The sequence below is a fragment of the Lynx rufus genome, unplaced genomic scaffold, assembly GCF_022079265.1.
Source record: "Lynx rufus isolate CCGP_SWC_20201006 ecotype Redwood Valley unplaced genomic scaffold, mLynRuf1.p SCAF_2, whole genome shotgun sequence".
Lineage (NCBI taxonomy): Eukaryota > Metazoa > Chordata > Mammalia > Carnivora > Felidae > Lynx > Lynx rufus.
The window spans coordinates 168,163,610-168,178,516 of NW_025814834.1; the positions used below are offsets into that span (position 1 = coordinate 168,163,610).

The 14,907-nt window shown below is 37.2% G+C and overlaps 1 protein-coding gene across 1 annotated transcript in view; it reads right to left on the reverse strand.

The window, feature by feature from the left end:
* Positions 1-6,242, reverse strand: part of PDE4B (phosphodiesterase 4B) — a 437,163-nt gene extending 430,921 nt beyond the window's left edge. The window contains exon 1 of the mRNA XM_047084729.1: positions 6,201-6,242. Within this exon, the coding sequence (XP_046940685.1) occupies positions 6,201-6,242 (42 nt within the window). The remainder of the gene's footprint in view (positions 1-6,200) is intronic.
* Positions 6,243-14,907: the final 8,665 nt, after the last annotated feature.

Here is a 14,907-nt window from a genome sequence, read left to right on the forward strand (position 1 = left end):
TGTTATCATTCTGCAACACAGGAGAAAACCACATTAGCTAAGGCATACCCTTTCTTGCTTAGGGTTTTAAAGTAAAAATATTTTCTATCTCAGGACAGAAAGATCTTGATAATTATGGAGATCTGACTTATTCCTGTTCCCATAAAAGATTTTCTCAGAGTTGACATTTCTTTTTCTTTCTTTCCTTTTGTCTTTCTTTCCTTGCTTTCTTTCTTTCTTTCTTTTTTTTTTTTTTTGTAAAATTATGTAAGAGCTCAGAGAAAGAAGAGTATACTTTATCCAGCCCTGAACTGAACTGCATGTGTTCAGTACGTGCCCTAATGCTGACATAAGTGAAGTACTTGTGAGAAGATAAAGACATTGTGCTGTAACCACTGATAAGAGTTATTCGTCCTCCCTACATCTCTTGGTGACTGTAGGTCCTGGCACTGTTGGGAGTAGGAGCCCCAAATGAGCTACTCCCTGATGTATCATTCATACCAGCTCAAAGACAGAAAATGTCATAGCAATGCAAATACCCATTGATAGCAACTTGGAGCTCAAAAGCTGCAACCATCACTCTCTTATCTTAACATGGAATAATGGAGTCCTATTATGGTGTCTCACCTGAACATCATTCTGTGGCCCTAAAAAGACAGGTTCTTCCCTGCTAGCCTTTCAGAATAGAGTTAGGAAAACCCGGGAATATATCTCCAAATATTTGTTGCATACCCATCATAGTTTTACACTGAGCTACTTAAGAAGGATACAACAGCAAATGGAAGCATAGTATCTATGCTCACAGAAACCTATATTCTAGTGATTTATGCTTATCTGATCCACACAAAACCACCTTTTGATGAAGGAAATTTGGGTATGAATAGGTCTGACAGTTTTCAGGGGCCCCACCCTCTACTTGAAATGGGATACCACCCCCATTTTCTTGTGCTTGACAGGAATACCATTTATTTAAAATTTAGGAGGACCCCAATTCAACAAGAAGACAAAATATAATTTTCCAGAGTTTAAAATATTCTGGGATGTGGTCAGCGTTTCACTATTTACTAACCAGTTATGTTAAATTCATTGTAGGCCTAGCACTTAGTGTAGTTACTGTGTGTGTGTGTGTGTGTGTGTGTGTGTGTGTGTGTGTGTGTGTGTATGTATGTTTTACAAATTAGAGGCTGAGGGGAAAGCTTGGTATATATAAGGTTTTGTTTGGTTTTTTTTTTTTTTTTCCTGAAAAGGCATAAAGATAAGTTCCTGAAACAGAATACACAAAGTCTTCCTGAAAAGACTCAAGAACAAACTAAAAGCCAGAACTCCTGACTATAAATCAGTCTTATTCCAAATATTCATGTAAAGAAAGTACTGGTTATCTGGAAGCAAGTCATAAGTATATACATTACCTGCTATGCAAGGGCATTTGTACCAGAGAACAGAAATAAGGACATTGTTTAGTTAAACCACCAACCACTAGAGTCTCCTAATAAAGTTATTGGATAGTTTTCCCTTTTAGAAAAGGAAAAGTATTTTCAACTAGGTTTAATTGTAGTAAATGAACTAAATGGGTGCTTGTTTTGTACTTGTTATTTGAAAGGTAACAAAGTCATACCTACCACAAAATGTATCCCACACTGACTTGCTAACAGGCTCAAATTTATGAATTTGAAGTCATTCCTTGAGTTAAAATAATTTGTTTTAAAAGACCCCAGTTAATGTGAAAATGCATTGCCACAAAAGAACATAATGGAGTGGCTTTTTAGAAATAACTTAAAATTGTGGGAACATTAATTAATATTGTTTTATATAAGTGATGAATCATGGGACTGTACCACCAAAACCAAGAACACACTGTATATACACTGTATATTAACTAACTTGACAATAAATCATATATATATATAAATTTTTAATTAAAAAAATTAAAAAAATTAATATTGTTTTATAAACACTCATTAACCCATGTAGAGTTACTCCAACTCTACATTTACACTCATAATCTATATAGTAATCCCCCCAAATTGCCAACGTCCTGAAGGGAAAAATCTAATTCAGTCAGTTCTCAATTACTGAATTTGAGATCTTAGATTTATATTCCTATTTTAACTAGCATGATTCTGGCTGACTACACCACTCCTCAGATCAAAGATTTGGGGGAAAGAAACATTAATTTGAATGTTACTTCTGGAAATTACACATTTTTAAATGCATCATACTACCCTAAATTCACCCTATATCTCTACAACTCCAAGGGGAATAACCCAGTTTGGGATTATCCTCATGCTCCTGGATAATCACAATTTAAGGAGTTCCAGTCCCATGTAGGGCTCTTAGGATTCCCTGTCTCCCTCTCTTTCTCTGCCCCCTCCCCCACTCACGCTGTCTCTCTCAAAATAAATAATGTGTAAAAGAAAGAAAAAACTAACCAAGTTAGCAACACTGAAATGTCCAATTGAGGAATATCAGTTCCTAGGTAGTTACAACTTTGTTGCTGCTGCTGTTGTTTTATTTTGGCTTTGCTAGTCTATCCCAAGACATTTTTGGAGCTTGCTCCAATTTTGGAATTCTTCTGATTAAACTCCTGGTGAGGAAATGGGATTAGGTACCTCCAAGGACTTCTAGTGAGCTTGGGTACAATTCACTTTGGACCATAGGCCAGAGTTTTTCAAACCTTATGAAACGAGAAATGGAAAGAAAGTATGGGAAGTAACAAGTGACACTCAGTGACCCTATGAAAACTAAATGTCATGATGCTCCATGACACGATAACAAAAGTATTTTTTCTTTGAAAAATGTATTTTAATCGCAGGCAATCACCATCACTTATGAGTAGTTTGCCCAGAGGTAAATAATATATTTTATATGTAAAATCAGCCCCTCTCTCTTTCTGCGTATGTGTGTGTGTGTGTGTGTGTGTGTGTGTGTGTCACATATTTCCTGGTTCTTCTTTCCTACCTCTTATCCATTTTCCCCTTTTCCCCTCTTCCCTAAACCAGCAACTCCCACCTATGTGAGCTATTCTTAATCCCTTTATTAATAATTAATTGCTCATGTTTAGTACCTGAACAGCATTAATTTATTCCTCACTTCTGATACTTAGTTCCCAAACACAAAGTACTTAATGCATACTGTTCCTGTGTCATTCATCATATAAAGTCTCCTATTAAAGTTATTTGTGTACTGTAATTATACAAACACAATAGTCATGGTTATGCATTTGCTTATTCTGACAGAGACAAACATAGTATTTTACATGCAGTAAAGACCTTTGCACATGTTGTTCCCTTTACCAGAAATGTTCTTCCCTCTGATCTTCAGAGGGCTCACACCTTCACAGCCTACATGGCCTCTCTGTCCGTACATCATCTTCTCCCGTTATTCCTCCATAAACATTCTATTCTCACCATCCAAGCATTCTTTGCCTGCTGACCAACTTCACTTTTCTGTATAGCTCTTATCAGAGCTGAGATTATTTTATAATCTATCCATTGATTTCTCCACACCTCTCTGGAATATAAGCTTCAAAGGGACATTAACACTATGCTCTTGAACCTAACAAGTGTTTGGCAGATAACAGGTGCTAAATTAAATGACTATTTAAATCACTAAATAAATGTTTGCTGAATTAAAATAAATAAAAATATGATAAAATATTTTTGACTTAAGGGTGAAAACTTATTTCAAGAGTGTGGTATATAAAATGTAAACTGCGAAGTTGCTCTTGTTGTGAGGGAAGAAATAGTGTGTGTTAACATTCAGGATAAGCTTTGTACTCGAAGAGTTGAGGCACATAGTGAAAAGTGCCAGGTCATCACTGTCCCCTAGAAATAAGGTGCAAGCCACAAATGGGAGCCAAGTGTATAATTTTAAATTTTTTAGTAGCCACATTAAAAAAGTAAAAAAGAAGCAGGTGCAATCACTTTTTTTTAGTATAGTTGACATACAATGTTACATTATTTTCAGATGCAGGTGAAATTACTTTTAATAGTATACTTTACTTAAACTAGTATACCCTGAATATCATCATTTCAAAATGTAATCTATATAAAAAATTATTAATGAATTTTTTTACATTCTTTTATATTTATACTATTATATATTCAAAATCCAAGATCTATTGTTACACTTACAGCACATTGCCATTCAGACTGGTGCTTAAGAGTCATATGTGGCTAGTGCATGTTGGACACTGCAAATTAGGTAATAATTATCCACTCTGGTAGGTTTAATATTCTTTGAATGTGCTTTTCTTTTTTGCACGTTCTTGTATGCAACAATCTCCATCTTTTATCTTTTGACTGTGGCAACCGACTGCCTCAAGGGAGGATTGGGATTATTACTGTAAGGAAAGAATCATTGCCCATCTTTTATAGACAGAATGCATTGCTTTGTTTTATTCTTCCAAAAAATAGAATCTTGGAGCACACAGTATACAAATAGTATTAAAAGACAATCCCAAGGTAGGTTTTTTTGTGTGTTTTTATTTGTTTTTACGAAAAATGATTTCTGAACTCCCAAAGTGTCCGTTTAGATGTCCAGAGTAGAGCATGGAAGTCTGAACATCACTTTTTACCATGGGTACTGAGAACTTAGAATATGAGTTAAGGGAAGTTCCCTTGTAGTCAAGGAGCAGAGAAGGGGGAAATAAAGAAAGGAAATATTATCACAGGTGATGAAACTAGAACACTAACCAAGAGTAGAAATTGCAATGGCGAAAAGGTATGTTTTGGTGGGCAAGAGCCTCACAGCACAGCTAAGTCTCCGTCTGCACCTGTGGGTCCAAGAAGTTCCCACAAGCACCTACAGGGACACAGAAAGAAGCTGAGAATTAGCTTCTGCTTGCCTGCTATGGGATTTGCTTCAACATGTGGCAAAGGGACCAGAAGTCCATGGGGTAAGCAGCCCCAATGTAAGTGTAGGACAGAAAGCAAAGCTTTTAAACAGAGTCCCCGCTGAGAGGAGTTCACGCAGTGGGGGAGAAGGTCAAACTCACAGTGCACTAAGAAGGTATACTGTTCACGCTGAAAGCAGTCATCACTTCATACACCTGTCACATGCTTAATCAGCAATGGACCAAGGACAGAGACTTGACACCCAAGACCTGGGAAAATGAGCTGTTCCTCAACTGAACAATAGTGGATGTTAGTGGAAAGGGGACCATACAAGACAAGGACAATACCGCACATCTTTTACCATAATGTTAATTAATGCTAAGTCCCTTTGACCAATGCCATGGGCAAGGGAAGAAGTAAGAACAGGGAAAAATCCTGAAAGACAGGGCATTTAACCAAAAGACAGACTTTTACAGTAATTGGCAGATTCAAGTTCCTTCCAGCCCGTCCCCCATCTGTTGAAACAGGAGCTTAACCACAAGACGAGGTATTACAGAAAGCAAGGAAAAATACTTTTTTTCCTACCCCCCTCTTTTCCTTCTGCACATCATATCAGTCGGCATATGATTTTTAACTCAATTACAATCAGAAACTGAGTAAAACCTGGACAATTAAAGTCACACTAACAGGAGACTGGGCAATTGAAAGCAAAGGAGATAATTAATCTCAGCCGCCCATGATGCAAAGTTATGAAATGGTAAGTTTACAGACTTCTTCTGATAACCTGGAGCAGGGTTTCTGAAAGAATGAATGTATCTAGTCACCCTGGGATCTTGTTAAAATACAGTCTGTGATTTGTTGGTCTAAGATGTGGCTTAAGACTCTGCATTTCTAATAAACACCCAGGCAATGCTAATGCCACTGCTCTGAGGATCACATTTGAGTAGCCAAGATCTACAGGATGCATACATCACAGACTTCTTACAAGCAGTTGTCAAAGACCCCACCATAGGAGGTGACTCTCAAAGATTAGCTGTGCCTGAGTATTGATGGGTAAGAAAGTCATCAGGAAACTGATCATGCAAGCAGTGTAGAAAGAGGAGTTTGCAAGAGTTGGAATGTAGGCATCCATCAGAGATTGGGGGTTTTGTGAATTCAACCATGAAGCTGAGCCCATCTCCAAGCTGCAGAGAGGGCAGTGTTCCTGTTGTCTACTTTGCAGAATTCTGGGACCAGGTGCTGGCAATGCCTGGGTCACAGGAATAATTAGTGACAAAGTGGTGCTGTTAAACAGCCTAGCCTGCCCTTTGAATAAAATTATAGACTGACTTCATTGAGCAGACAAAAAGTGGATAGAATCGAGCAACTCTGACTTTTAGAACTTACATCATCAGCCGTCACTGCCATCACACTCCTGCTTTTCTTCATTATAGAGGTGAAAAATATCCCCTCTTAGAATGTCTCTTATCCGGCACAGTTTTGCTGACAACTTTTAAGACCTACAGGGAAAAAAAAAGAGATACACACACACAAAAAGAGCTCAGTACCCTTAGTTGAATACAAATACGTGGCTTATTTGTATTCTCCAAACTAACTTTTGAGTGTATATAATGTATGTGTATAAGTAAATACCATAATTTTCCAAGCCAATTAATCTGAAATGTGGAAAAAGAGGTTCACAAAATACAAAAATCCAAGAAATCAGTGCAAAGCTTCTCAGAAGGAGAGAAAAGAATAGAGGGTAACACTTAGGCTACCAAATAATCCATGGTCATTAAGAATATAGAAATAATATGTGTTTGTGAAGGGCTTTATACTTTCTCATACAATGTTTCATTTAACCTCCATAACAATCTGTGGGATTATTTTCATTTTTTTCCTAATGAGGGAACAAATGATCAGAAAAATAATTGAGCCCAGGTAACATAGCTTAAAACATGGCAGATTTAGAATTTAAGGAACATAAGGCTTTGATATTACGGTCAAAAAAAGAAAAGGAAAGAAAAACAAACCAATACAGAAAATATACATGACAAAAAAATATCTTAATTTCAATTTTACCATCAGTTTAAACCTCTCATATGTATAAACACATAAGCAAGTATTTACCACAGAAAATTTTAGCAATGGATAGTTAGAGCTACAATTCCCTGGTTTAAATCACATAAACCTGGCCATTTGGAAGAAGAAACACTGTAGTTTATGATATTTGTTTTGTGTAGATCATTAAGCCACTTCAGAAACAAAGAACCTCAATAACATTATCAAAATTTAAGGGTACACCCTGGTTTTGCAACTCCAAAGAAAAACTAACTTCTCATTTTGAAAACCCAGGCTTTCAAAAAAGGCCCCAATGTAAAGTTCAGGCATTCAATAGTCTATAAGAGAATATAAAGAATTCTGTTTGCAGAATTGAACTGGAAAAGATACACTATAGAAATCATTGAATCCAAGAAGCGTTAGTCCATATGGTGGTCTTTCAAAATCTTGGTAAAAAAAAAATGTCCCGCATCATTGCTGACTTCAAGAAGCTCCTACATTTTTTCACTCTGTACGTTTAAACTCTTAATACATGCCTGATTGAAAAGTCTGCTTCTCGAACATGAAGATATATATAGATTAAGAGCGTGATGGAATTGTAGCTATGTGACTAGGAATACTAAGTAGTGGCATTGTACCATCACCCAGGAAACCAGGGTTGAATTTCTAACACATAATTTGACTATATTATGCAGAAGTCGGCAGCAGAAGTGACAGAGTGGATAAGAGAGTGGGGAAGGAGAAACTTTGCCTTTGTAAGTGTTCTGGGAGAGAATCCCATAGGTTTTTCAGGAGGTTGATTCAATATGCCAAGGAAAAGAATTTCCTCACATACACCAAGGAATTATTGTAGTTATTGAACTTTTAGAATGCTGGCCAAACAGGAGTAGCCAGAATTTAGAGCTTTTACTCAAAGGTTCCTTGACACGTAACAAAAGTAGACAAATAACAAACATATTTTATCACAGAGTGATCCTTAATCTCAAGTGCTTCTATAAGGTAGAATCCGGAAAAAATAAAAGCTTATACTCCTAAGTTTAAAAAAAAAGCAAGATTCAAGATTTAAGTTTTATATTCAGGATACAGAATTAGATGTACCCAATTATTATAATTCTGTAAAAATAAAAGCATAGAAAAATACTAAAGTAAAGCTATGTAAAATGGTAACAGTAGACATCATATAAGGGTTATAAGGTTTTTCTTTCCTTTCCATATTTCCCAAATTTTTTGTGATGTATTACTTTATGATCCAAAAATTGATTTTATACATATTTTATATATTATATATAGTATATATTATAATATGCACTATATAATAATATATGTCATATATTAATATATGTATTTTATATATACACATAAAATAAGAACCCACAAAATACATAAGAATATTAACTTATTTTTAAAGTTATTTTATTTCTACAAAACTTACTGTGCCATATATTTGGGGGGACATCTTTTGGGGAGGTAAAGGATTTCTACTTATCTGGGATGAAGAAACTAAGAAACAGTGATAGGCTAGGATCTGTTAAGTCTTAGGTTGTAGGTAGTTGATAAATTACGTGGTCTCTTAAATATCTATTTGGAAAGTGTCAACTGAATTTTCACAGTTAACAAAATACATGTAGTATCATGTCATATCATGGTGCAAAATGAAACACACATGACTGTAAGTTTAGCATCTGGACTGTCAAGATGCAAATGTTATTTGCAGTCAATTTCAAAACAAAATCATAATTAGTAGAGTGTGGGTCTGGAAAGAAAATAAGAATACCAAAGTGATCTCTAACAAATTGCTTCACATACTAAATCAGTAGGAAAAATCTATGAAGCAAAATTTACTTTCTATCCTACATCCATTTTGCTTGGTAGGAATTGCACTTAAAAATAGGTGCAACTGGAGTAGAAATCTCCAGGCTATCTTCAGCAGGCAGGGACAATGATCAAGTTTCCCCAGCAGAAATGAAGACCTTTAACTATACCTTCTCAGACTTGTGCAAAGTATGACAGAATCCAAATGAAGCTAAATGTGTACTTAGGTTGCTTCCATATCTTGGCTATTGTAAATAAAGCTGCAATAGGGGCACCTGGGTGACTCAGTTGGTTAAGTGTCTAACTTGATTTCATCTCAGCTCAAGATTTTGTGGTTCGTTGAGTTTGAGCCCCGCATTGGGCTCTATGCCTGCTTGGGATTCTCTCTCTCCCACTCTCTTTGCCCCTTCCCTGCTTGCTCTCTCTCTCTCTCAAAATAAATAAACAAACATTTAAAAAAATAATAATGCTGTAATAAACATAGGGTCCACTGATAGACAAATGAATAAGGAAGATGTGGTGTATACAGATGATAGAATATTATGCAGCCATTTAAAAAAGGGTTAGATCTTGCCATTCGCAACAACATGGACGGACCTGGAGGGTATTACACTAAGTGAGATAAGTCACACTGAGAAAGACAAAGCTATATGATTTCACTCTTGTGTGGAATCTAAAAAACAAAACAAATGAATAAAAAAACAAGTAGAATTAGATCTATAAGTACAGAGAACAAACCAACAGTTGCCCAAGAGAAGGAGGGTGCAGGAATGGGTAAAACGGGTGAAGGGGAGTGGGAGATATAGGATTTCAGGTATGAAATGAATAAGTCATGGGAACAAAGACACAACATAGAATATATAGTCAATGATATTATAATAGCATTGTATGTGTGACAGCTACACTTATAGTGAGATAGCATAACATATAGAGAAGTTGAATCACTATGTTGTACACATGAAGCTAATGTAACATCGTGTATCAACTATACTCAAATAAAATAATGATTTTTAAAAAATGAAGTTCAGGGATACCTGGGTGGTTCAGTCAGTTGAGCATCCAACTCTTGATTTCAGCTCAGGTCATGATCCCAGCGTCATGGGATCAAACCCACTCTGGGCTCTGCACTGAGGATGGAGCCTGCTTAAGATTCTCTCTCTCTCCCTCTGCTCCTCTCCCTCACTGGCTCTCTCTCTCTAAAATAAATCTAATAAAGAAATGGAAAGGAAGGAAGGAAGGAAGCTCAAAGCAAATATGGCCCTCAAAACTTCTACTTTGAAAGGAAAAATTTACACATATTAAATGTGTACTTAGTACATAGTAGTTGTTCAAAAATATTTGTAAAGCTAATAAATCAAAGAATATAATTGAACGCTAAAGTCATACGTGTAAATAAAACTCTTCTTTGAAATAAAGAAATATGGGGCGCCTGGGTGGCGCAGTCGGTTAAGCGTCCGACTTCAGCCAGGTCACGATCTCGCGGTCCGTGAGTTCGAGCCCCGCGTCGGGCTCTGGGCTGATGGCTCAGAGCCTGGAGCCTGTTTCCGATTCTGTGTCTCCCTCTCTCTCTGCCCCTCCCCCGTTCATGCTCTGTCTCTCTCTGTCCCAAAAATAAATAAAAAACGTTGAAAAAAGAAAAAAAAAAGAAATAAAGAAATAGTTGGTGTTGGGTTTCAGGGAAGGCTTTGGGAAGGAAATGAGGATTCTTTTTAGCCTTAAATAACAAATAGAATTTGTTAATTCTGGGGATAATTAAGAACAACATGGTGTGCAAAAATATGGAAAGGAATTTAGTATACTAAGGGTGTGAAAGATGCCATGCTAAGGAAATTTATGACAGGAAGAAAAGCAAAATGTTCCAGGGTAACATCAGTAGATCATCTGGCAAGCAAGAGTACTTTTAAGAGGTCTAAGCCACGGAAATAAATTTATATTTTATGACACTTTGAGTGTGAGAGCTTATTGGATACATTTCTTTGCCTCTAACTGAGAGGATGACCTGGTTAGAAAAAAGCAGGATCTCAAGTTACAAGGCAGTTTTCCAAATGTTATATATTAAAAATATTTTACTTTTACATTCAGAAATAAAACACAATATCTGTTATAAAAAGAAAAACGAGAAGAGAGATGTTTTCTGGATACTCTTCATTTTCCAATCGAGATTCACCCCTCCACCTTTTCCATCCTGTGCTCTTGGAGGCTGGTGCTCTGGGACTATTGTCCATGGGCTCTCTAGCCCTCTGGCTCCTGGGTGTGTTCAGCCAATGGGAAGCAGAGGCAGTAGATGGGAGGCAAGAAGAAAGAGGGATTTCTCCTGCTGGCTATGGCGTAGCAGTGGCTACAGTCTTCTACTCTACGTCACAGCTCTGTAGGCACCTGTCTTCTAAGTTCCCTTGGTTCCATTAACTACTATTTCCACTTGACCTTCAGATGTAGGACTGTGGCTAGCCTTGTGGTGCTCCATCCTTGCCTGTCTGCTTATTCTCAGCCCTGACCACATAGTAAATAGTATGTAAATAGTATCTCCATTAAATAGATCTCTCTTTCATCCCATTGAAAGTGCAATCTATTTCCTGCTAGGACCCTGACAACAGATTTGATCCAAAAACTTTACAAAGCTAAAGGGCAATTTTAAAATATGCCTCCTCAGTGCCTAGTACAGTGATAAGCACAAAGCAAGTTCTCAATAAATAATTGCTCAAAGAATGAATGAGTAAATGGGAGTTCTAAAATGGCTTTATGGGGGCGCCTGGGTGGCTCGGTCGGTTAAGCGGCCGACTTCAGCTCAGGTCATGATCTCGCGGTCCGTGAGTTCGAGCCCTGTGTCGGGCTCTGTGCTGACAGCTCAGAGCCTGGAGCCTGTTTCAGATTCTGTGTCTCCCTCTCTCTGACCCTCCCCTATTCATGCTCTGTCTCTCCCTGTCTCAAAAATAAATAAAACGTTAAAAAAATAAAAAAAATAATAAAATGGCTTTATGGCTTTTAGAAAGGTCAGCAGGCATTATCTCAAGTGGCTTTTGTGGGGCAGAAATACTTTTATGTCATTACTCTTTTTTTTTAAGTTTATGTTTATTTATTTTGAGAGAAAGAGAGAGAGAACAAGCAGGGGAGGGGCAGAGAGAGAGGGAAACAGAATCCAAGCAGGCTCCACACTGTCAGCACAGAGCCCGATGTGGGGCTTGAACACATGAACTGTGAAATCATGACCTGAGCCGAAACCAAGAGTCAGATGTTTAACAGACTGAGTCACCCAGGCACTCCTGGCATCACTCTTTGATGGTAATAGTGATTCTATTTGGGAGATCTGAGAAATGTTGTAATATGTTAATATTATATTATTTTATAGTATTATAGTATTATTATATAATAGCACATAATTTAACACATTATATATAATATATAATATATATTTTATACCCAGGCGCCTGGGTGGCTCAGGTCATGATCTCACAGCTCCTGGGTTCAAGCCCCATGTCAGGCTCTGTGCTGACAGCTCGGAGCCTGGATCCTGCTTCGGATCTGTGTCTCCCTCTCTCTCTGCCCCTAACCCACTTGCATTCTGTCTCTGTCTTTCTCAAATGTAAATAAACATTTTTTCTAATTTTAAAAATAATATTTATTTTATACAATTATATGTAATATATAATAAATTTTATACATTATATATTATATAATACAAATTACATATTATATATATATATACACACACACACACACAATACATATACATAGGAGAATAGGGGTTGTACAAACCATTTTATTGCTGATTGTTAGTGTCAGTTGCCTTTCATTTAGGCTCACATAGATTGAGAAGCTATGCCAGTTTAAGTAAATACATGATTTCAAATATGTCTCATAAGAGCAGCCAACCAAATGAGATGGGCACAAGAATAATGACAGGTGAGGAAATCAAGTCTTGGAACAGCAATGAAGTATGCCCAAAGTCACACTCATGTTGGTTCAGACCAGAAAATTTTGCTTCTAAAACCAAGCCTTAACCTATCCCTATGCAGCTGATTGGGTCTTATTCACATCTTTACAAGGTAGACGTGAATGAAATGATTTTTATTTCATTTCTGATGATGGAAATACAAGTTAAGTTGATCAGTTTTCTGGAACCATGCTCCCTGATCATGTAAGGACAAAAAGAAATACTTTTTAAAAGATACTGAAGTTTTTAACTGCCTCCAATTTAAGGCAAATGTAGATAAGAAGTCAAGTTCTCTTAATTTGAGATTATTCTTCCATTACCCATGATTCTTCCTGCCAATGAGTAGGAAAGGTCCTACTCATTGAGTTTGTTCTCAATACATAGAATACCATATGTTTTATTAAAACAAAATATTTCTAAGAATTTCTAAGGTGATGAGTAAGTATGATGACTATAAATTCCACTTCTGGCACATTTTAATAGATTTCCTATGGTTTTTGTATTTTACCACCTAAAAGATGCTTTTAAACATATACTATTCTTTCATAACATTGTCTTATGTTCAAGATTACAGTGTTCATATAATTTCACCTTTCCTTCTTTCTCCTTTCTCCACAGAGATTTGAAAGCTAAAATGAGCAGAAGGACGCTGGCCGCTATAGCACTAGTGTGAATTTCTCTTTTCATAGGTTATAGCTATTGATACTAGTAATCCCTTGCTGATAAAAATTTCAATGAATAATGGTAATCACTCTAAAAGCCTACATCATGGATACATGCTAGGCCAAACCATGAAGAAATGAGAAAAATAAGAGTAATATTTAGACTTTTTAAGCAAGCTTTTTTTTCCAATTTAAAGATTGCCCTTTATGCTGAGATGTTGTTCAAAAAGTTTGGCTTTGATTTCTGTGTAACTGATTCATTGAACATTCTGAACTCAGTAGAGCCCAGATATATCATGGTTTTAATTTTTCTGTAACCACTGCTTTCCATCTGCAATGTCACATCCATTTCCTCTTCCTTAACATCAGTTCAGACTGAGTCCATTACTGCAACTCATAACTGCTTTAAATCACATCTCCTTCTCCTTTCCTTGCTCAATGGCCAGGCCCTGTGGAGCCACTTCAGTGGCCAGTGTTTAGGAATTGGAGTGTGAAGATGGAATGGTCTACTCTTTTATTCCTCTTCCCTCCCCGCTCTTTAGGTTCCAATTTCTTTCACATTGCAGCAGAGAAGAATTAATTAAAAGGAGCAAAAGTCTTTTTACTTAGCAGAGCATTTAGTTATAGTCTGTCATTGTACTCAAGTGCCGAATGAAGTACTGACAAGATGGCTAAGGCCACAGTGCACTTGATCCAGAATAAGCTCCAGCATCCTTGTGGCACCAAATGGTGAGGGCATAGGGTGCTCTGCTGCGATCTCTTCCTCCTGCCCAGCTGTCTCTCCCCATTTCTCTTTCTCTCTTGCTCAAGAAGTCACATAGAGCAGATCAGAATGTATTCTGCATAAGTGACCAATGGAGAAATGAGATACTACGTCAGTCACTTATTAATGTCTTTCAGCCCCAAGCCAATCATTCTAAACTCTGTTCTGTAATGCTGGGGCTGAGACTTTGCAAACTACATTTATACATTCTCTTCACAGCTGGCTTCCTTTAAGTGCTGACAATGGGAGTCACTAGTAGGAGGATGGAAGAAAATTGGAGAAAAGAGACTTTCTTCCTCATTCCAAGAGTAGAGACTACTTTGGCACTCCCTTCTGGCAGACCCAGAACCACTGGCACAATACCCCCCATCAAATATCTACTCACTCTTCAGAGTGACCCCTTGGTGGTTCTAGCTCCTATGGGAGTGAACCCTCTTTTGCATGCCTAGATCTCATAACACCATTTCCCCCCTTGACTAGGAATGGAGGCTGCTTCACTATTCTTTGGGTTACCTGGCTGACCCCTTTTGTTCATCATCCAATACTTGTGTAATCAGTTTCTTGTATTAAATCCCTTTTGTTTTGTTTTCCTAATTAGAATCTAAGGGATACAGAAGCTAAGCTTCCTTCTATGGAAGATATCCCTGATTTCTACAGTAGTTTTTCATCTTCAGTAGGCCAATAACACTTCTCCAAAACTTCTCCACATCCATCCTTTCCCCACCCAGACTGGTTATATGAGCACTGGGAGGTTGTTGGAGTAATGGCAGGTATCAGAACCCATCTGCTACCTGTCTCAAGGAGTTGACTGACCACTTTTGTATATAGCTCTCCATAGAGAATGTCAAATATTTTGATGGCTTTAGTCCTCTATTTTGGATTATA